Raw genomic sequence first — 24,181 nt, 5'->3', positions numbered from 1 at the left:
TAAGCATTCCAGCCGGCTTCTGATGTTCCAGCTTCACCCTTTGACATATTTTGCAGGCTGACACAAACTGTGCCACTTCTCTCTTCATAGCTGGCCACCAATAAACTCTCTTCATATCTTGATACATTTTGGTGGCTCCAGGGTGAACACTGTATCTGGCATTATGAGCCTCCCTCATAATGTCTCCTTTCAAACCCACGTCATCTGGTACACACAATCTATTCCCATAGCGGAGGATCCCCTTGCTGTCAAATCTAAACTCTTCATTCTTGCCTGACTGAACAGTCTTGGCAATCTTTACTAACTCTGGGTCCTCGTGCTGTTTTTGAGCCACCTGCTCCAGAAACACGGGTGCCACTCTCATCTGGGCTATCAAAGCACCTGTACCAGACAACTCCAACTGTAGACCTTCATTAATGAGCTCGAAGAACTGCCTCACCACAGGTCTCCTCTCTGCTGAAATATGAGATAAACTGCCAAGTGATTTCCGGCTTAAGGCGTCTGCCACAACATTCGCCTTACCCGGATGGTACTGAATCTTGCAATCATAGTCACTAAGCAATTCTACCCATCTTCTCTGCCTCAGATTCAACTCTCTCTGACTCAAGATGTACTGCAAGCTTTTATGATCTGTGAAGATCTCACATTTTACCCCATAAAGGTAATGCCTCCACATCTTGAGTGCAAAGATCACTGCTGCCATTTCCAGGTTATGTGTAGGGTAATTCAACTCATGCTTCTTCAGCTGCCTAGAAGCATAAGCAATCACCCTTTCATTCTGCATTAGCACACAACCCAGTCCCACACGGGACGCATCACAATACACTGTAAAGTCTTCATTACTCGCTGGCAGAGCTGACACTGGAGCCGAAGTCAACCTCTTCTTTAGCTCCTCAAAGCTCTCCTCACACTGGTCAGTCCACACAAACCTCTGGTTCTTCTTAGTCAATCTGGTCATGGGAGCTGCAATCTTAGAGAAGTCCTGGACGAACCTCTTGTAGTAACCTGCCAAACCCAAGAAGCTCTTGATCTCTATTACTGTAGTGGGTCTAGGCTAGTTAGCTACGGCTTCCACCTTCTTGGGGTCCACCTCTATTCCATTTTCTGACACCACATGCCCCAAAAATGAAATGCTCCTCAGCCAGAATTCACACTTGGAGAACTTAGCATACAAGCCATGTTCCCTCAAGGTCTGCAAGACTAACCTCAGATGATGGGCATGCTCCTCTGCATTCCTGGAATACACTAAGATATCATCTATGAAGACAATAACAAAGTGATCCAGGTACTGACTGAAAACTCTGTTCATGAGATCCATGAATGCTGCAGGGGCATTAGTCAACCCGAACGGCATTACAAGGAACTCATAGTGCCCATATCTGGTCCTGAATGCGGTCTTCGGCACATCCTCTTCTCTTATCCTCAGCTGATGGTACCCAGATCTCAGATCTATTTTGGAGAAACAACCTGCTCCTGCTAGCTGGTCGAATAGATCGTCGATCCTTGGCAAAGGGTACTTATTCTTGGTAGTGACTTTGTTCAACTACCTGTAGTCGATACAAAGTCTGAGGGATCCATCCTTCTTTTTCACAAACAACACTGGAGCACCCCAAGGTGAGGTACTCGGTCGGATGAAGCCTCTATCTACCAACTCTTGCAACTGCTCCTTAAGCTCCTTCAATTCTGCTGGTGCCATCCTGTAGGGAGGGATAGAGATCGGTCTGGTTCCAGGCATCAACTCAATTTCGAACTCTATCTCCCCAGCAGGTGGTAAACCTGGCAGCTCGTCTGGGAAAACATCTAAAAACTCACTGACCACGGGCACTGAGGCGGGCTCTCTGACATGACTATCCAGCTCTCTCACATGAGCTAGAAAACCCTGACAACCCCTCCTGAGCAGCCTACGAGCCTGTAGGGCTGATATCAAACCTCTAGGTGTACTCCCCCTGTCTCCTCTGAAGACAACCTTTGACCCATCCTGACATCTGAACCTGACTACCTTGTCTCTACAGTCCAAGGTAGCACCATGGGTAGATAGCCAATCCATCCCTAGAATGATGTCAAAATCTGCCACTGATGGGTCGCACTTGGGTCCACTGACCCATAGGGGACACTCTAACCCAGAGACCATCAATCTCAACCTCTCGACGGCTCTCGGAGCAATGAAAGAATGAGATGCACCAGGGTCCATTAAGGCATAAACATCTGAGCAACCAATGATGAGATTACCTGCCACCATGGTGTTCGATGCATTTACCTCCTGCTGTGTCATTATGAAGATCCGTGCTGGGGCTGATGGACCTTCACCTCTGAAACCCGCTGAAGAAGAGGCTGCCCCTCTCCCTTTGCCTCTGCCACTAGCCTGAGTCGCGGCTGGAGCTACTGGCTGAGCCACACTACCCGAAGTTGTCTGTTGGGACTGTGCCACAAAAGCTGCTCTAGGACACTCCCATGCCCTGTGTCCCTCTTGCCCACATCTGAAGCAGGCTGTCGTCCCAACCAGACATACTCCTTTGTGCTGCTTCCCACACTTCCTACATGCTGCATTATCTGCACCTGAGCTCGAGCCACTTCCTAATCCCAGACCTGACTTGATCTTGCTCCAAAACTTGTTCTTCTTTGGCTTCTTGGTGGTACTGGTCCACCTCTTACTAGCTGAACTCAGAGAAGAAGAGTCTAATCTTCCCCCACTTGGGGTCTTGGAACCAGAAGGCTGTGCTACTGACTGCTTAACTTTCCCTTCGATGATTGCACTAGCCTCCTTCCTCCGAGCCATATCCACTATGGCATGGAAACTCTCCCTCTCTGCTGATTGGATCAAGGAGAAATACCTGGAATGGTGCCTCATGATATACCTCCTTGACTTCTTCTGATCTGTATCCAGATTCTGCCCAGCAAACGGCAACAGCTCCAAGAATCTGTTTGTATACTCATCCACACTCATCTTATCTGACTGCCTTAACTGCTCAAATTCAACCATCTTTAACTCCCTTGAACTGTCAGGGAAAGCCCATCCAGCAAACTCATTAGCAAACTCCTCCCATGATAGGCTGTCCAACCTCGGGTTCACATAGTTCTTAAACCACTCTCGGGCCTTCTTGCACTTCAGTGTGAACCCAGCCATCTGAATGGCTCTACTGTCATCAGCTCCTATCTCATCTGTAACCGTTCTGACCCTCTCAAGATACACAAATGGGTCATCACCGGTTTCATACTGGGGAGCACCCAGCTTCATGTATTCGGTCATCTTGACCTTGCTCCCTCCAGATGAGCTAGGTTTTGGGACTTGGGTTACGGGGACAGTAGGTTCTGCTGGTGGTGGAGGAGGTGCAGCATCCCCCGGGTTAGGGTTTGCTGTACCTGATAGAAAGATGGGGGTGGGTATATAGGGTACTGTGAGTATGGTGGGTAAAAAGGTGGGTATGGCATGTGTGAGTGATAAGGGTTCAAACTGGGGTAATCCGATGTACCTCCCATCGAATACCCGGGATTCTGAGAAAAGGGTGGGTATTGGGGTGGCTGAACAAATCCCGAGGCCTGAGTGCCTCCTTGGGACTCTCCCATACCCTCTTCAGACATACTCACTCCAAGACTGCCATCCCTCCTCTAATCCACATCCATATCATCCCCCACATCTTCTGACATTCCTCCTTGAACTGTTCCCCTCACTGATCTGCTTCTACCCAGATCCAAAGACCTTCTAGGGCCTCTTACTGCTCTTTCTCTGCTGGACCTACTCGACATTGCCCTAGGTAATGCAGGGGGACGGGCACTCATGCCCTCATCCTCCGGTGGTACTCCAGTCAATCGTGCAGATCGACGAGTCCCTCTCATCCTGTTTACTGAAAAACAGCACACATCACATAACACATTAGCATCAAATGGTTCATGTGCAAACACATGAACCAGCATCACATACATAGCATATTATTAATGCACATGCATTATATCATGGCATTTCACATCATCAATCAAGACAGGACTCTACATCCTATCCTAGTGGACATGATCTTCCTATTGTGTTTGACCTTCTATAACCTCTATGAGCCCGACACTTTCTAGGTCCGACCGTATGAACCTAGGGCTCTGATACCAATCTGTAACGATCCAAAAATCGGACTGCTACTGGCGCTAGGATCCAGATCGGCTTAAGGCCGCCGGGAACCGTAGCAAGCCTAACATACATCCTGTATACATGTATAATCCCATACATGATCAACAATTTCATAAAAATTTAAAACTTTCTCATTTACTCATTCATTCATTCATTCATTCATTCCCTCATTCATTCACCAAGCTTAACCTGTGCATGCACAATTCATAACATAAAACCTCTCTCTGGAGTCCTCATCAAATACTCCAATGGGGTAACATAACATACATTAAGCTTAGTTTACAATAATCATCATTAAACATTTAAGATCATGTCACTACAACATATTACATCTCTAGTTACGATACATAGCTACAAAAAAAATTATTGTGGCTAATATATTTATTTTATTACGGCTAAAAACCTATTGTGGCTAATTTAAACTATTTAGTAACAAAAATGCAACAATTATAACTAATATGTATTTTTTGTTTTATTTTATATATAATGTAACTATTTGTTGACTATTTGCCACAATTAATTTTAGCTACAAAGTAATATCATAGCTAATAGATATAATAGCTATAAATTTAATTTTTTTGTAACAATTACTACCATTATAGTCACAACACATTAATATTATAGATAATACTTTTAATAGCCACGAAACTAATATGATTGTAGTAATAATTATTTTATTAGCTACAATTTATTAGTCATTACAAAAAATTTGTGGCAGAAACATAAAAATATTAGTCATGTAATTATGTTTGTCATAACTATTACTAAATCATTAGCCACAATATCGTAGCTAAATGAATTATATGAGTACTATGATACTTTAGTTATAATTATCAAAGAGTCATTGAATTAGCTATCAAATTAGCCACAATTATATAACTATGATAGAATACTATAACTAATAAAATAATTTGGAGAATTACTCTGAGGTCCTCTAAGTATTATATATTGGTTTATCAAGTTCAAAAAATATGCTTAGAGGTTCTAAAAAATTTCATATAATATGTTTTTTTTTATCTCTCAATCAATTTTTCTCCTATTGTCCATTTGTTTAGATAGAAAAGTTATTGAGAATTATTTTCTAACTTAAAAAGTTACATATTAATGAATCAATTTTAGTTATAATTATCAATGTTAGTTTTATTTTAATTGAAAATTTGAATAAATAATTTCTAATAGATAACAAGTTTGTTTATAATATATAAGTATAATACTTTGGGGTAAAAAAAGTATTGTTATTTATTTTACATCCATCATTTCTTTTTTAATGTTTAGACACTGTCGTTTATTTTGCACCCGATTGTTTCTTTTTTTATTGTTCTTGTCTTTAAACTAATTAAAGTGAATAATTAAAGTTTTATTTTAATTGAATATTTGAATAAATGATTACTAATAAATAACAAGTTTGTTTATAACGTATAAGTATAATATTTTGGGGTATGAAAGGCACTGTCGTTTATATTGTGCGTTCCATCTTTTTTTTTAATGTTCTTGACTTTAAACTAATTTAAGTAAAGAATTAAAGTTTTATTTTAATTGAATATTTGAATAAATGATTACTAATGATTAACAATATAATATTTTGGGGTAAGAAATGCACTGCTGTTTATTGTGCGCCACGTTATTTCTTTTTTAATGTTATTGACTTTAAACTAATTAAAGTGAACAATTAAAGTTTTATTTTAAATGAATATTTGAATAAATAATTACTAATAATTATTATATTTTGTTTATAATGTATAAGTATAATATTTTAGGGTAAGCAAGTCACTGTCATTTATTTTGGCCCCCATTGTTTCTTTTTTAATGTTCTTGACTTTAAACTAATTAAAGTGAACCATTAAAGTTTTATTTTAATTGAATATTTGAATAAATGATTACTAATAAATAACAATTTTGTTTATAATGTATGAGTATAACATTTTGGAGTAAGAAAGACACTATCGTTTATTTTGCGTCCCATCTTTTTTTTTAATGTTCTTGACTTTAAATTAATTTAAGTAAAGAATTAAAGTTTTATTTTAATTTCCAGGAATCGTTTTTTTTATATAGTACCGCTTTCTTTTAGGAATCAGTTTGAGAACCGGTACTACACACCCTTAGTAACATGAACTTTACACTACCATATGCTTAAAGGTGAGCATTTTATAACCATCACCATGACCAATTAGCAAATTTGGAAATTATGGTAATTGAAATTTTTTTACAGAATTACTAATTACTAAACATAATTACTAATCGGTAACCAAAAAACCAAAATTCTTTATCCACAATATATAAATTAAATTTATACCAAAATTATTCCAAATTTTTAACCAACGATTTAACACTTTTAGGGTCTTATTCCATCAAAAAACACAATTATGCCAAATTTGGCACATTAAAAATTTTTTTTTTACATACTTGAATTTTTTTTTACCTACATATTTGTATTTTGCGTATAAATTAATTTTAAAGTTTTTTTTTTGAAAATAAATTTATTTTGATGTTAAAAATACAGCTCTACGAAGGTGTGGTCATGATTTTTTTTCTTTTAAAAAAAATTCATAGCGTTGATTTTGAATCTGCTTAAGCAAATTAAAATTATTTTATTTTGCTTATTTAATTAAAAATATAAAATATTTTAATTACAAAAAAATAAAAATAAAAAATATTATATTAATTAATAAAGGGAACCCTATCAATTAGTAGCGGCAATATAATGATAAGCTTTTCGGCTGCCGAACATGCATGCATTTCGGGAGCGCTTTAGGCCCCCCGAAGGCATGAGTGAGGGAAGTCCAGGTTCGGTCGCCGAACATGGCATGCATGCGGAGGCACGTTAGGCCCCCGAAAGTGGCCTGGCCAGCCACCTATAAAGGGGTCCCCATGTCCGAACGGGTGAGCTTTTCTCCCCGTTTTCGGCCAAGGTGAGCTCTCCGCCGTCCCTCATCGATTTTGAGCTTCTTCCTTCGAATCTTCATGATTTTCTTATGAGTTTTCACTTGGTTTGAAGATATTTGAGCAAAAGAGCAAGTTTTGAAGCTTGGAGACCAAAGAGGTGATTTCTCCCCATCTCCAAGCTAGGATCGTCTTTCCTCTCGATCTTCAAGAGGTAAGCTTAGATCCAACCTTCCTTGTATGTTTTAAACAAGTTTTATGAAGATCTATGGGGTAGAAATGCATGTTTAGGTTATTGTTGAGTTTATGGGTTTATGTTATGTTTATGAGCAATGTGGGTTGTTTGATGTGTTGTAGTTGGGGTTTAGGATAGTTTGAAGCCCCTAGGAGCTATTGTATGTGTTTATGCATGTTTTGGTTGAGTTGTGAAGTTTGGGAGGCATTTGTGCATGAGTTGAGGCTGAGTTCTGCCTTTGGAAGAACTCAGGTTCGGCAGCCGAAGGGACTTTCGGCCGCCGAACCTGCCTGTGGAGGCCAGCCTTTGGCTGCCGAACCCTGCCCCCGAAAGTGGACTTTCGGCTCTGGAAGGGAGTTTCGGCCGCCGAAGGTGCCGCCGAACATGCATGAGTTTCGTCTCTGGAGGGAACCTTCGGCCGCCGAAAGTGCCGCCGAAGGTGCATGACTTTCGGCTCTGGAGGGCCTTTCGGCCGCCGAACCTGCCGCCGAAAGTGCCCTGTGCAGCCCTCCTTTGCATGTTTTCTATGATTGTTTTGAGGTGTTTTAGGGGGATTTTGGGGAGTATTTTAGAGTCATGTTCTTGTATGTTTGGTCCCTCATTTGAGTCCACCTGTGTAGGTTCGGACCCGAGGAACCGAGGACCCCAGCAGTGAGTCAGCTGCTCCAGTGTCTGGTCTGAGCTAGCCAGAGGTGAGTGGAATAACTCTTTATGTTTTAAAGTAAATAATGAATATTTCAGCATGATTCACGCATCATGGATACCATGTGATATGTTAGGGTGTTTGCATTAGTATTCACGAATATGTTGCATTGCATATTATGTTGTTGATGTGGATGAATGTTGAGTGATCCATTAGCCCTCGTATGTTATGTCATGATATGATGATGATACGGTATGGAAGTCCAGGAAGACCCATTCTACGTCCCTGGCACTATGTAAGAGAAAGTCCAGGAAGACCCATTCTACGTCCCTGGCATCTTGGAATGTTATGTTATGTTATGTAAGAGAAAGACTAGGACCCATTCTACGTTCTGGCACTAATGGAAATGTAGAGGGCTATTGGTGACAAATTCATCCTTGATGTGATTTGTTTGTGATGTGTTGCATTTCATGAAAGCATGAACTTTTAATATAATGTTTTATTATTCTGCTCACTGGGCTCTAGTAGCTCACCCCACTCCCTTAATCCCCCAGGTTTGCAGGTACGGGATAGACCAGGAGGTCAGCTAGAGTAAAGTTATGGTCATGTAATAGCTAGTGGTGGACATGATAAATGTTGAAATGTAATGAATAGTATTAATCAGTTATGTAATGTAATGATGTTATTGAGGATAGAATTGTGCTTGACCCTAGTATGTTGTTAATCCCTTTGAGTACATGATTTTAATGATGCTTATGTAAACCAAACTTAATACATGTTATGTCACCCCATTGGAGCATTGATGAGGACTCCAAGGAGGGGTTAATGTTTATGATTATGTTTATGAATAGTGCATGCACAGGTTGAGTTTGGTGAATGAATGAAAAGAAAAGTTCAAAATTTTTATGTATGTGTTGATCATGTATGGGATTAAACAGGTGTACAGGTTATATGTTAGGCTTGCTACGGGTCCCGGTAGCCTTATGCCGATCTGGATCCTAGCACCGGTATCGGTCCGGATTCCAGATCATTACAGATTGGTATCAGAGCCCTAGGTTCATATGGTCGGACCTAGAGTGTCGGGCTCATAGATGTTCTAGAAGGTCAAGCACAATAGGAAAATCATGTCCACTAGGATAGGATGTAGAGTCCTGTCTTGAATGATGATGTGAAATGCCATGATTATATGCATGTGCATTAATGATATGCTATGTATGTGATGTATGTGATGCGGGTTCATGTGTTTGCACATGAACCATTTGATGCTAATGTTTATGTGATGGGTGTTGTTTTCAGTAAGCAAGATGAGAGGAACTCGTCGATCTGCACGATTGACTGGAGTGCCACCCCAGGACGAGGGCACGGATGCCCGTCCTCCTGCATTGCCTAGGGCAATGTCAAGTAGGTCCAGCAGAGAAAGAGCAGTAAGAGACCCTAGAAGGTCTTTGGATCTGGGTAGAAGCAGATCAGTGAGGGGAACAGTTCAGGGAGGAATGTCAGAGGATGTGGGGGATGATATGGATGTAGATCAGAGGAGGGATGGCAGTCTTGGAGTGAGTATGTCGGAAGAGGGCATGGGAGAGTCCCAAGGAGGCACTCAGGCCTCGGGATTTGTTCAGCCACCCCAGTACCCACCCTTTTCTCAAAATCCCGGGTATTCGATGGGAGGTACATCGGATTACCCCAGCTATAACCCTTATCACTCTCACATGCCATACCCACCTTTCTACCCACCATACCCACAGTACCCTATGTACCCACCCCCATCATTCTATCCCGGTACAGCAAACCCTACCCCGGGGGATGCTGCACCTCCTCCACCACCAGCAGAACCTACTGTCCCAGTAACCCAAATGCCTAAGCCTAGCTCATCTGGAGGGAGCAAGGTCAAGATGACCGATTACATGAAGCTGGGTGCTCCCCAGTTTGAAACAGGTGATGACCCGTTTGTGTACCTTGAGAGGGTCAAGATGATAACAGATGAGATAGGAGCTGATGACAGTAGAGCCATTCAGATGGCTGGGTTCACACTGAAGTGCAAGAAGGCCCGTGAGTGGTTTAAAAACTATGTGAACCCGAGGTTGGACAGCCTATCATGGGAGGAGTTTGCAAATGAGTTTGCAGGATGGGCTTTCCCTGACAGTTCAAGAGAGTTGAAGATGATTGAATTTGAGCAGTTGAGGCAGACAGATGAAATGAGTGTGGATGAGTATACAGACAGATTCTTGGAGCTGTTGCCGTTTGCTGGGCAGAATCTGGACACAGATCAGAAGAAGTCAAGGAGGTATATCATGAGGCTCCATTCCAGGTATTCCTCCTTGATCCAGTCAGCAGAGAGGGAGAGTTTCCATGCCATAGTGGATATGGCTCGGAGGATGGAGGCTAGTGCAATCATCGAAGGGAAAGTCAAGCAGTCAGTGGCACAGCCTTCTGGTTCCAAGACCCCAGGTGGGGGAAGATTAGACCCTTCTTCTCTGAGTTCAGCTAGTAAGAGGTGGAGCAATACCACCAAGAAGTCAAAGAAGAACAAGTTCTGGAACAAGATCAAGTCCGGTCTGGGATTAGGAAGTGGCTCGAGCTCAGGTGCAGATAATGCAGTATGTATGAAGTGTGGGAAGCCGCACAAAGGAGTATGTCGGTTTGGGACGACAGCCTGCTACAGATGTGGGCAGGAGGGGCACATGTCACGGGAGTGTCCTAGAGCAGCTTTTGTGGCACAGTCCCAGCAGACAGCTTCGGGTAGTGTGGCTCAGCCAGCAGCTCCAGCCGCGACTCAGGCTAGTGGCAGAGGCCGAGGGAGAGGGGCAGCCTCTTCTTCAGCGGGTTTCAGGGGTGAAGGTCCATCAGCTCCAGCACGGATCTTCACCATGACACAGCAGGAGGCAAATGCATCAAACACAGTGGTGTCAGGTAATCTCATCATTGGTTGTTCTGATGTTTATGCCTTAATGGACCCTGGTGCATCGCATTCTTTCATTGCTCCGAGAGCCGTCGAGAGGTTGGGGTTGATGGTCTCTGGGTTAGAGTGTCCCCTATGGGTCAGTGGACCCAAGTGTGACCCGTCAGTGGCAGAGTCAGTCTGCCAGTGTAGTCCAGTTTTTGTTGAGGGAAGGTGCCTTTCCGCCGACCTTGTGGTTCTAGATTTGACAGATTTTGACGTCATTCTAGGGATGGATTGGCTATCTACCCATGGAGCTACCTTGGACTGCAGAGACAAGGTAGTCAAGTTCAGATGTCAGGATGGGTCAGAGGTTGTCTTCAGAGGAGACAGGAGGGGTACACCTAGAGGTTTGATATCAGCCCTACAGGCTCGTAGGCTACTCAGGAGGGGTTGTCAGGGTTTTCTAGCTCATGTGAGAGAGCTGGATAGTCATGTCAGAGAGCCCGCCTCAGTGCCCGTGGTCAGTGAGTTTTTAGATGTGTTCCCAGACGAGCTGCCAGGTTTACCACCTGCTAGGGAGATAGAGTTTGAAATTGAATTGATGCCTGGAACTAGACCGATCTCTATCCCTCCCTACAGGATGGCACCAGCTGAATTGAAAGAGCTTAAGGAGCAGTTGCAAGAGTTGGTAGATAAGGGCTTCATCCGACCGAGTACCTCACCTTGGGGTGCTCCAGTGCTGTTCGTGAAAAAGAAAGATGGATCCCTTAGACTTTGTATCGACTACAGGCAGTTGAACAAGGTCACTACCAAGAATAAGTACCCGTTGCCAAGGATCGACGATCTATTCGACCAGCTAGCAGGAGCAGGTTGTTTCTCCAAAATAGATCTGAGATCTGGGTACCATCAGCTGAGGATAAGAGAAGAGGATGTGCCGAAGACGGCGTTCAGAACCAGATATGGGCACTATGAGTTCCTTGTAATGCCGTTCGGGTTGACCAATGCCCCTGCAGCATTCATGGATCTCATGAACAGAGTTTTCAGTCAATACCTGGATCACTTCGTTATTGTCTTCATAGATGATATCTTAGTGTATTCCAGGAATGCAGAGGAGCATGCCCATCATCTGAGGTTAGTTCTGCAGACCTTGAGGGAACATGGCTTGTATGCCAAGTTCTCCAAATGTGAGTTCTGGCTGAGGAGCATTTCATTCTTGGGGCATGTGGTGTCAGAAAATGGAATCGAGGTAGACCCCAAGAAAGTGGAAGCTGTAGCTAACTGGCCTAGACCCACTACAGTGACAGAGATCAAGAGCTTCTTGGGTTTAGCAGGTTACTACAGGAGGTTCGTTCAGGACTTCTCTAAGATTGCAGCTCCCATGACCAGACTGACTAAGAAGAACCAGAGGTTTGTGTGGACCGACCAGTGTGAGGAGAGCTTTGAGGAGCTAAAGAAGAGGTTGACTTCAGCACCAGTGTTAGCTCTGCCATCTAGTAATGAAGACTTCTCAGTCTATTGCGATGCGTCCCGTGTGGGACTGGGTTGTGTGCTAATGCAGAATGAAAGGGTGATTGCTTATGCTTCTAGGCAACTGAAGAAGCATGAGTTGAATTACCCTACACATGACCTAGAAATGGCAGCTGTAATCTTTGCACTCAAGATGTGGAGGCACTACCTTTATGGGGTAAAATGTGAGATCTTCACCGATCATAAGAGCCTGCAGTACATCCTGAGTCAGAGAGAGCTGAATCTGAGGCAGAGGAGGTGGGTAGAACTGCTTAGTGACTATGATTGCAAGATTCAGTACCATCCGGGTAAGGCGAATGTTGTGGCAGACGCCTTAAGCCGGAAATCACTTGGCAGTTTGTCCCACATTTCAGCAGAGAGGAGGCCAGTGGTGAGGCAGTTCTTCGAGCTCATTAATGAAGGTCTACAGTTGGAGTTGTCTGGTACAGGTGCTTTGATAGCCCAGATGAGAGTGGCACCCGTGTTTCTGGAGCAGGTGGCTCAGAAACAGCACGAGGACCCAGAGTTAGTGAAGATTGCCAGGACTGTTCAGTCAGGCAAGAATGAAGAGTTCAGATTTGACAGCAAGGGGATCCTCCGCTATGGGAATAGATTATGTGTACCAGATGACGTAGGTCTGAAGGGAGACATTATGAGGGAGGCTCATAATGCCAGATACAGTGTTCACCCTGGAGCCACCAAGATGTATCAAGATCTGAAGAGAGTTTATTGGTGGCCAGCTATGAAGAGAGAAGTGGCACAGTTCGTGTCAGCCTGCGAAGTATGTCAGAGGGTGAAGCTGGAACATCAGAAGCCGGCTGGAATGCTTAACCCACTACCTATTCCAGAGTGGAAATGGGAGAATATAGCTATGGACTTCGTGGTGGGGTTACCGGCAACGTCCAACAGATTAGACTCCATATGGGTGATTGTGGACAGACTGACCAAATCTGCTCACTTCATTCCTGTCAGGAGTAACTACTCTGTGGACAAGTTGGCGCAGGTGTATGTTGATGAGGTTGTCAGGTTGCATGGGGTTCCTGTTTCAATAGTGTCTGATAGAGGACCCCAGTTCACCTCCAGGTTTTGGCGGAGTCTGCAGAATGCTATGGGTACCAGGTTGGATTTTAGCACTGCTTTCCATCCACAGACGGACGGACAGTCAGAGAGGACCATCCAGACAATAGAGGATATGCTCAGAATGTGTGTGCTAGATTTTGGCGGTTCTTGGAGGCAGCATCTACCTTTGGTGGAGTTTGCCTACAATAACAGCCATCATGCTAGCATAGGGATGGCTCCATATGAAGCTTTGTATGGAAGGAAGTGCAGGTCGCCTGTTTGTTGGGAAGAAGTTGGAGAAAGGGCCTTGGCAGGGCCTGAGCTAGTAGAGATCACCAGCAGAGTGGTACCCATAATCAGAGAAAGGATCAAGACTGCTGCAAGCAGGCAAAAGAGTTATGCAGATGTCCGCAGAAGGCTAGTAGAGTTTCAGGAGGGGGATTTGGTATTGCTCAAGGTGTCTCCAATGAAAGGGGTGATTCGGTTTGGGAAGAAAGGTAAGCTAGCTCCACGGTACATCGGACCCTTTGAAATCTTGCAAAAGATTGGGAATGTATCGTACAAGCTGGACTTGCCTGCTTCAATGGAGAGAATCCATCCGGTTTTCCATGTTTCCATGTTAAGGAAATTCGTGTCAGATCCGGGCAAGGTTCTTAGTGAGCCTGATGTGGAGATCCAAGAAGATCTCACCTATGTTGAGCAGCCAGTACGGATCCTAGACACCCAGATCAGAAAGTTGAGAAACAAGGAAATCCCGATGGTGAAAGTCCTTTGGAATCACCACAACATCGAAGAGTGTACCTGGGAGACACGGGAGTCCATGCTCCAGCAATATCCTCATCTCTTCTAAGGTGAGTGTTATGTGTTTTGTTGTGTGTTTATGTTTTATGCTTTGTATGTTCATGTTTTATGCTATGCCATGTTTGTTGGTGAACATTCGGGGACGAATGTTCTTAAGGGGGGAAGAATGTAATACCCGGCTAGACTCCGGTATCGGAATTCCTACCGTCCGGTGGAATCTCGGATGTCGGAAACCTCTAGAAGGGTAAAATCATGTTTTTATAAAATGTTTTAATGTATTTTATGGTTTTAAGCAAGAAAGAAATTAAGTTTTGAATGAAAATAGTCTTGAGAGGAAGACTCAGGTTCGGCCGCCGAACCTCAAGTTCGGCTGCCGAACATGCATGCGCTTCGGGAGCGCTTTAGGCCCCCGAAGGCATAAGTGAGGGAAGTCCAGGTTCGGCCGCCGAACCTTAAGTTCGGCCGCCGAACATGGCATGCATGCGGAGGCACGTTAGGCCCCCGAAAGTGGCCTGGCCAGCCACCTATAAAGGGGTCCCTTGTCCGAAACGGGTGAGCTTTTCTCCCCATTTTCGGCCAAGGTGAGCTCTCCGCCGTCCCTTGTCGATTTTGAGCTTCTTCCTTCGAATCTTCATGATTTTCTTATGAGTTTTCACTTGATTTGAAGATATTTGAGCAAAAGAGCAAGTTTTGAAGCTTGGGGACCAAAGAGGTGATTTCTCCCCATCTCCAAGCTAGGATCATCCTTCCTCTCGATCTTCAAGAGGTAAGCTTAGATCCAACCTTCCTTGTATATTTTAAACAAGTTTTATGAGGATCTATGGGGTAGAAATGTATGTTTAGGTTATTGTTGAGCGTATGGGTTTATGTTATGCTTATGAGCAATGTGGGTTGTTTATGTGTGTTTGAATGTGTTGTAGTTGGGGTTTAGGATAGTTTGAAGCCCCTAGGAGCTATTGTATGTGTTTATGCATGTTTTGGTTGAGTTGTGAAGTTTGGGAGGCATTTGTGCATGAGTTGAGGCTGAGTTCTGCCTTTGGAAGAACTCAGGTTCGGCAGCCGAAGGGACTTTCGACCGCCGAACCTGCCTGTGGAGGCCAGCCTTTGGCTGCCGAACCCTGCCCCCGAAAGTGGACTTTCGGCTCTGGAAGGGAGTTTCGGCCGCCGAAGGTGCCGCCGAACATGCATGAGTTTCGTCTCTGGAGGGAACCTTCGGCCGCCGAAAGTGCCGCCGAAGGTGCATGACTTTCGGCTCTGGAGGGCCTTTCGGCCGCCGAACCTGCCGCCGAAAGTGCCCTGTGCAGCCCTCCTTTGCATGTTTTCTATGATTGTTTTGAGGTGTTTTAGGGGGATTTTGGGGAGTATTTTAGAGTCATGTTCTTGTATGTTTGGTCCCTCATTTGAGTCCACCTGTGTAGGTTCGGACCCGAGGAACCGAGGACCCCAGCAGTGAGTCAGCTGCTCCAGTGTCTGGTCTAAGCTAGCCAGAGGTGAGTGGAATAACTCTTTATGTTTTAAAGTAAATAATGAATATTTTAGCATGATTCACGCATCATGGATACCATGTGATATGTTAGGGTGTTTGCATTAGTATTCACGAATATGTTGCATTGCATATTATGTTGTTGATGTGGATGAATGTTGAGTGATCCATTAGCCCTCGTATGTTATGTCATGATATGATGATGATACGGTATGGAAGTCCAGGAAGACCCATTCTACGTCCCTGGCACTATGTAAGAGAAAGTCCAGGAAGACCCATTCTACGTCCCTGGCATCTTGGAATGTTATGTTATGTTATGTAAGAGAAAGACCAGGACCCATTCTACGTTCTGGCACTAATGGAAATGTAGAGGGCTATTGGTGACAAATTCATCCTTGATGTGATTTGTTTGTGATGTGTTGCATTTCATGAAAGCATGAACTTTTAATATAATGTTTTATTATTCTGCTCACTGGGCTCTAGTAGCTCACCCCACTCCCTTAATTCCCCAGGTGTGCAGGTACGGGATAGACCAGGAGGTCAGCTAGAGTAAAGTCTTGACTATGTAATAGCTAGTGGTGGACATGATAAATGTTGAAATGTAATGAATAGTATTAATCAGTTATGTAATGTAATGATGCTTATGGAAGTTAGAGTTGTGCTTGACCCTAGTATGTTGTTAATCCCTTTGAGTACATGATTTTAATGATGATTATGTAAACCAAACTTAATACATGTTATGTCACCCCATTGGAGCATTGATGAGGACTCCAAGGAGGGGTTAATGTTTATGATTATGTTTATGAATAGTGCATGCACAGGTTGAGTTTGGTGAATGAATGAAAAGAAAAGTTCAAAATTTTTATGTATGTGTTGATCATGTATGGGATTAAACAGGTGTACAGGTTGTATGTTAGGCTTGCTACGGGTCCCGGCGGCCTTATGCCGATCTGGATCCTAGCGCCGGTAGCGGTCCGGATTCCGGGTCGTTACAATTGTGGTTTGCTAGTGCCTCGGATAACTCCACCTCGTCTTGCACGGGTATCTCTTTCCTTACAGGTCCACTAGCTCCGCACAATTTTTCTGACCTAGGGTGACTTTAATACCCAATTGTAATAGCCCAGCCCAAACTGATCTAAATAATTTTTGGATTCATTTTTCACTTGGTCCAAAATAGTTAATCCAAATTATTTAGTAGTTTCGTGCTAGCTATTATATACAATTCTGATTTTTCGTACTTTACCGATGTGGGATGTGATATGACCTCGTCATTTTTCCTGATCCACATTTAATGGAGTATAATTTTTATATTTACTTTGGTTATCCCTCCTTCGGGAGATTGGATAACTTCTGTGGTCTTCTTCGTATGCTCGCCTCTCTAGCTTTTGGTTTTACTTTTGACTCATCCTTTTGTCCTCTTTCAATGCTTGGACTTCGTCATCCAGCCTGATATATTTCTGGGTTTTGTCCATTAGCTGTTAGTACGTAGCAGTTGGATCCTTGATTAGGGAATCCATTAACTTAACATTGCGTGTCCCCTTTTTTTAATACTTCACATGCTATCTCATGATTTAATTCCTCCACCTGTATTGCTTCTGCATTAAACCGTGAGATAAAAACTCTTAAAGACTCGCCCTCTCCTTGATGAATTTTCTGCAAGTTAGAGGAGAACTTTTTAGGAGGTATACAAGTAATAAACCTGAATTTAAATAATATAGCGAATTGCGTAAAGTTCTGAATTAAACCTGAACTTAGATGTTGGTACCATTTCTGAGCCAAACCTGTGAGTGTTGACGGAAATACTCAGCACAACACGAAGTTGTTGATATCCTGAAGTTGCATGGTCATTCTAAAGATCGCCAAGTGACTTCTAGATTTGTTGTTCTGTCATATTTGCCCAAGCTTCGCAGCTTGAACTTGGTTGAAAAAGTTTTTGCTAAGATCTCTTCTGATAGGGGTGAGGCATCCTTCAGGCCATAGTCCTCCTCCTACTCCTTCTGATACATTTGAACAGCCCGTATCAACTTCTAGTCGACATCCTTCGAAGAATTATCTGGTGACTCTTCTTCTTCGAATTTGGCATTCCCTTTGGACCGCATCTGGATTGCCTCTGTCCGGATCCTTGGAATATCAACAGAGGCTTCCTCCCTTTCCCTAGGAGCCATAAAAGATGCCTCCTTCCGAACTTTGTATTGTTCGAGAATAGCCTATAACCTTTTGATATATTGGAGCATTTGCTCATTATTTAGATTGTTAAGATATGCTTCGTTGACCACAGAGGGTGTGTTTTGTTTACTGTCAGGAGTGGAAGAAATGATAACGCTCTCATTAGTAGCAACCTTAGCAGCAGCTCATAAATTACTAGCCATTTCGAGAGAAATAAAGGGAAGATTTCTTTTTAAGAGAAAGGAGATAACATACCGGTTTTAATCCAAATGAACATAGAGAATTCAATGGTTTTTCCCAGCAACGAAACCAAATGATATGACCAAAATAAAGCTACGCTGCGATTAGTCAATATGCAAGAAAGAGAATGTGAGGTGGTTGGTGCCTACGGCAGCCATTTCGACGCTCAAATCAATAAACTAAAGAAATGACGAATGTAAGGAATTGTTTATAATTCAATAGTTGTGTAGGAATTTTGTATACTTTTGACTCTGCTATCATTAGCTTTTATACTGTAAGAAGATGAAGTTAACTATAATATTTCCTGAAAATCTAGTGAGTGCTGGCTAAATGATAACAGAATCCATTGACTAATTGATCCGAAATCCCGTGATTACAAAAGTAATGGGAATCTGCTGCATTGTACCTGCTAACTGTAACTTTATGTGAATACTCGTCCTCTTCAGGGGAGGGTGAGTCTTGATGAAGAATCGGGTACTATGATATTCTGGTCTTTCTTTTCACTAGTGGGATCGCATATCGGCTTATTAGACTATTGCCACTTGACTCTATCTTATAATAACAGTTCATAACTTATTTTTAATGATTGTCGTGTTATATCAATAATATGTTCATAAATATCTCAATTCAGAAGGGAATACAAATAATTTTACTCTCAAATCTCTATTCTATTACAATATTAATTACATATTTAACTTTCAAATCTCTATTCTGTTATATATATATATATATATATATATATAGTATAATCACTTCATTACAATGAATGTTACTTTTATCAGTAAATTATTTTGTATTTGATCTAGATATGTCCCAATAAATTACAACACCAGTTTGTATAAATTCATCTACTTATATATCCTTTTAATTATAGATAACAAAATCCATTTCAAAAAAAAAAATTATAGAAAACAAAATAATGATACTAAACTTTTTATGGAGCTTGTAGACGTTTGTAACTGTATAAATTTAACTTATTTATTTAATATTTTTATTTATAAGAATTAATATTTAATATTTTAATTTTATACTAAATTAAGATTTCTGTCCTTAATGTAATGTCTGCATTTATATATACACTGATTTATAGTATTAAGCAATTTAGAACTGTGTACAGTAAGACTATAATTTTTATTATTTTTATTATATTAATTTTTTTTATAATGAATATAATAAAATTTATTGTGATAAATATCTAATAATATATTTAAAAAGTAAGAAATCAATAAATATGATACTTGTTATAATTTTTATTAGAATCAGTGGCAAATAGAAAGAAGTTAAAGTTGTGATTTTTTCATGAGGCTAGATGGAGATGAAAAAAAAAATAAATTTAGAGATTTTGAATTAAATTTTACTAATTTTTAAAGATTTAAATTAAATTATAAAATAATATAAAATTTTAAATTTTTTATATCAACAACATTTATCTATTGTTAGATGAGTATAATAAAATAATCAACATCATGTTATCACATCGGCATAACACACTCTTCTGAATTCAGATTTTAAGTTAGGATATAATTATAATAAAATTTGAAATTTTAAATAATTTTATCATTTTTAAAATTTTAGATTAAATTATAAAATAATAAAAAAATTTTAAAATTTGTATGTAAATAGATATATTCTATTAATATGAAGATATTATTTAATATAATCTATTTAAATACAACGAATTAAATTAGTGGTATAATTTAAATCTCTAATAATTGACTAATAGCTAAAACATATAATTATATATATATGTATAACAATTATAAATAAACACATACATATCTACATATAATTATTTTAATAATTTATATTTTTAATATAATCATATTAATATTGAAATAGTGTATATCCATAATGCGCATATACATAAATTTTTTAATAAAATAAATTATAATTAATTAATTAAATATATTATTATAAGCCTTTAATAATTGAAGAATAACTAAAATATATAATAATTTGATATTATCGTTAAATATGTGTATAGATAATAACATCAATTATAAATATATATACACATATATATAATTATTTTAATAATTTATATTCTAATAATATAACTTTATTAGTACGAAAATAGTGTATACATTATATATATAATCTATTTAGATAGAATAAATTATAATTAATTAATTAAATTAGCTAAATAAAATAATAAAAAATATTTAATAATTAAATAATATTGTAATTATATAAGTATAATTTGATTGAAATTATATAGTAAATAAAATAATTATTGAAACTATTACTCCCGAATGAAAAGTTACGTCGACTTCTTTTCCTTGAATCGAGCCTTCAAGTTTAAATTAACATAATAATATAATTAATTTTTAATATTGACTATAAATGTATTAAATTTTAATTTTTAATATAAAAATATTTTTTTTAAAAAAAAAGCATGTATTAATGAAAAAAAGCAAAAGAAAATTTAAAGTTAAAATTAAAAAAAAAAAAGTAGTTCTCAAAGTTTAATTAAATAATTTTGATATAAATAGATGTAAGTGAAATTATTTTTTGTAAAATCTTAACAACTTTAGTAAATTTTAATTTTAATTTAAAATTAATTTTAACGATAATTTAAAAGAATTAAATTTTTATATTATTAGTTTTATAAAAAAAATTAAAGAGACTTCAATTGTTTTAAATTCTCTCAAAATTAATCATACTAAATAAAAGATATGAAAATTTAATTAAAATGTAAGAAAAAACCTGATAAAATTTGTTCAAAAAAAAAAAAAAACTAGTAAATAAAATAATTAAAAACTAACAATCTTAAATATCTTGAATTTTGCTCAAAGTAATCACTTTCAATTCTACCAGTGCTTTTAATATTATCAAAATAATCTATGAACTTTTGAGCAAGTATCAATTGCATCCACAACAAGAGGCATTCATAACTAGCAAGGCAGCGGTAGTAGGTACATGGAATACTAAGGAAGTTCTTTTACTCACTACCACAATCTACCCAAATCTACCCTTTTCAATATCATACTTTATATAACGTTAAAAAACTTTATATAATGTTAAAAACTTGAAACATATTGTTAACAAAGATTACAGCAGACGTATAGTTATGTATATCTGTGCTTTCATGGGAGAAAGTTGTACGTGACATCACAAGCCATTGGACAAAATTCTTGGCTGAAAATAGTTTGTTAAAACTAGATTCACCATCTATCAAATATAGTGCTTTTACAACCCCATGTGTTGTAGACATGAAAAGTCCATATAAGTTCAACAAAGACTGAAATAATATAAAGTAGATTCACATGAAACTACTGGAAGTGAAGTTTACATACTTCGAGTCATATCTGATTCTGTGGTTCCTGTTTGTAGATGTGAAGAGAAATTGGAGGTTTCGCATGATTTCTTTACATTGAGAGCAAATATGTTGATTTCTGGTGTTTTTATGGAAGAAATGACTTGTTTAAGCTGCTTATCAAGATTTGCCCGCAGTGCCTGAGGAGACAAAAGATCTGGCTTTTCCAAAACTTTGAGAGCAAAATCTGCTGCAAGATTAATCTGTGACAAAATGAAGAGAAGATGTGAGTGAAGTGGATAAAGCTATTTTAATTTTCTTTATAGTGAACGCAGTTAAATTACAGCTTGTTCATCATTCAATTACAATGATGGCCTCGCTTCTCTCAGACAGTCAGATTCAAAGTGATGTAAATAAAGTTAAATTAAGGTGAAACATTAGCATTTTGCTTAGCATGTTTTTTAAACTTGGGTATGCAAATTAGGCCTCTAAGCCCTCCCACAAAGAAAAGGGTAAATGCTAAAGTAAATTTCAGTAAATTACACATCATTCTGGAATCCACCTACTAATTAGGAAAGAGCAGGAAAAAAGCACATGTTTAGAACAGAATTTATCAAGTAAAACATCACGGTTAGAAGAAATGTGGCGGAACTAGCCCCAGCAATAATCAATAGAGAATTTCAAACCTTTTCAGCCTTCACAAGGTCCTCTCTGTAAGTAAAATCTAATCTTACCTGAATTGTGATATCAAATTAAATGTCATACTTAACCTAGTAGTGCGCTTGCAATTATTATGTGCCATGTCCAATTATTGCTCCACAATAATCCAGGGAAACCTCGAGCAATATGTAACACACATGATTATGATGAACTAAGTTATTTGTAATCTCCAAAGCTATTGTAACCCTCGCCTTTAAACAAAGCAGAAGGCACTCTTTGCTTATGGAACTGCATTCTTCATAGTTCTCAAGGATGAAGGCAGTACTGTAGAGTGTAAAAGGTAATTCAGAAAATTTATGGAGAAGGTATGAAGATATTTTTATTAAAGATGTATGCTTATCGTCATATATTTACTTGAGATAGTTATTCTAGAGTTCCAGGTTTGCTAGTTCTCAAGGAAATATCCTAAACCATGGAAGCATCCCTAGCTAAGCACTATAGGGAAAATATGTTACAAGAAAATTTATAATTCACCCACTTCTATTGCTCACTTGAAATGGTTTTTCTTTATCCTTAGGATATCTTCTCCCGTACATATTGAACAAGTTAGAGGCAAAACTAAATATGCCAATGCAGATGAATCCAAAGCTTTAAGAGGACAACTCTATCCTCAACAGCACAACAACAGACATTCTGAAAGCAATGAATACAGGGTCTGAAACAGATCCTTATCTAAAATCTATTAAAAATAAGAAAGAGGAAGAAATAAAGAAAAGAAAAAGATGGGCTAAAGCATCCATCTACAGATCCAACATTTTTTTTTTCCTTTGAGGAGAAAGAGAAGGGAAAATAGTAAACCAAAAGCTCATCTAACTCAGGACTTTATAGAATGCCACAAACTTAACATACCAACACACAAGCATTTTTCCATTAATACAAAATAAAACTAGACTGAATATGCGGTTGTAAGGGCCACTCCTAAAATATTATTTTAGTGGGATGACCCATCTGCCAGACAGTGTATAAAGCAAAAATTGGGGATAAAATGAGAAAAAAGTCAAGTAAGATGGTTTGATCATGTCCAACATAGAGCATTGAATGCCCCAGTATGGAAGTGTGACAAGTTAGTGGTAGAATGAAAGAAAGAAAAGCGGGAGACCTAACAAGATATGGAGAGATAGTGTCAAATATTTACAATATTTTAGAGATTGATCAGGAAAGATTTCAAACATAACCAGCCAACCTCAATTAGTTTGAGATTAAGCCTTAGTGACTATTGGTAAATTTTGACAAATACATTGAAACTTGTACATGTAGAAGTACGTGATTTTTGGGTTTCTAGCACAAGTGCTAACAACTCAATTCTTCCCCAAGACATAAAAGTTGCTAGTGCAAAAAAATTCTACTGTCATACACAATAGAAAATAGAAATTCACATAACATAATCATCATAGCCAATCAATAGTCGCTTATAATTTACTAAAATAACAGAGAACCCAAACTCAACATACCGAGCTCTTAGCTGTATTCAGGAAAGCTTTTGTTAGAGGCAATATGCAGAACCTGCACAGAAAAATTCAAAAGAATGACCAAAACACGAGATTAATGAGTGGGAGAAAAGGGCTCTGATTGCTTCCTGAGAGACTGTAGGAAAAGTGGGGCAAAAGGGTGAAAAAATCTTACATTCCCCGGCCACCAGCTAGGGCTTCCTCTGAGGGGTCTTTCCATTCATCAAACCTGCAAATCAAAAGTAATTCAATAGAATAATCCTCAATTGTAGTTCTGTACACACTGACACCAAAACCTAGAAATAGAGAGATTCTTACACCCAACCGTAACGGCGGTCATAGAGAAGGCGATTGGACGGCCGCCTGAAGGAGGTGGCAGTGGAGATTTTGGAGTCCTTGGAGTCCATTAGCTCCTAGTTGCTTCACGCCTTCACATTGTTAGAATATCTAAAATTATATTGAGGCTAAAATGAGAAATCCAGGAGATATTCGGTTAATTAAAAAAAAAACAAATGTTTATTTAATTTTTTTATTATTTTTATAAAATAAAATTATTATTTAATTTCTATAATATAAAAAAAATTTTAATTAATTTTTTAATTTTTAAAAATTATATTAAAATATTTTTTATGATTTAAAAATTTATTAATTAATTTTTCTATAAAAAATTTAAAATATCTTAAATATGGAGAAATTAATTAATATATTTTTTAAAAAATTAAAAGATAAATTAATAATTTTTTTTAAAA

The 24,181-nt window shown here is 39.1% G+C and overlaps 1 protein-coding gene across 1 annotated transcript; it reads right to left on the bottom strand.

The window, feature by feature from the left end:
* Positions 1-21,129: 21,129 nt before the first annotated feature.
* Positions 21,130-23,901, bottom strand: LOC110608539. The gene is made up of 4 exons (XM_021747789.2): positions 23,751-23,901; positions 23,608-23,661; positions 23,436-23,487; positions 21,130-21,527 (listed from the first exon to the last, which is right to left on the bottom strand). Exons 1-4 carry the CDS (start codon positions 23,837-23,839, stop codon positions 21,297-21,299), a joined length of 426 nt encoding a protein of 141 aa, XP_021603481.1. The 5' UTR covers positions 23,840-23,901; the 3' UTR covers positions 21,130-21,296.
* Between the last annotated feature and the right edge of the window lie 280 nt (positions 23,902-24,181).

Source organism: Manihot esculenta, chromosome 2, assembly GCF_001659605.2.
Source record: "Manihot esculenta cultivar AM560-2 chromosome 2, M.esculenta_v8, whole genome shotgun sequence".
In the NCBI taxonomy this organism is placed as follows: domain Eukaryota; kingdom Viridiplantae; phylum Streptophyta; class Magnoliopsida; order Malpighiales; family Euphorbiaceae; genus Manihot; species Manihot esculenta.
Note: the sequence above shows the minus strand (reverse complement) of the source record. Positions and strands in the feature narration are given on the sequence as shown.

What these genes read in the sequence shown, in the direction of transcription:
- LOC110608539 (XM_021747789.2), bottom strand. Translation starts at nt 23,839, where the DNA reads ATGGACTCCAAGGACTCCAAAATCTCCACTGCCACCTCCTTCAGGCGG. An exon ending in GACCGCCGTTACGGTTGGGT is followed by an intron (nt 23,662 to 23,750) that starts GTAAGAATCTCT and finishes TTTGATTTGCAG; the next exon opens with GTTTGATGAATGGAAAGACC. An exon ending in TGAATACAGCTAAGAGCTCG is followed by an intron (nt 21,528 to 23,435) that starts GTATGTTGAGTT and finishes ATTTTGTCACAG; the next exon opens with ATTAATCTTGCAGCAGATTT.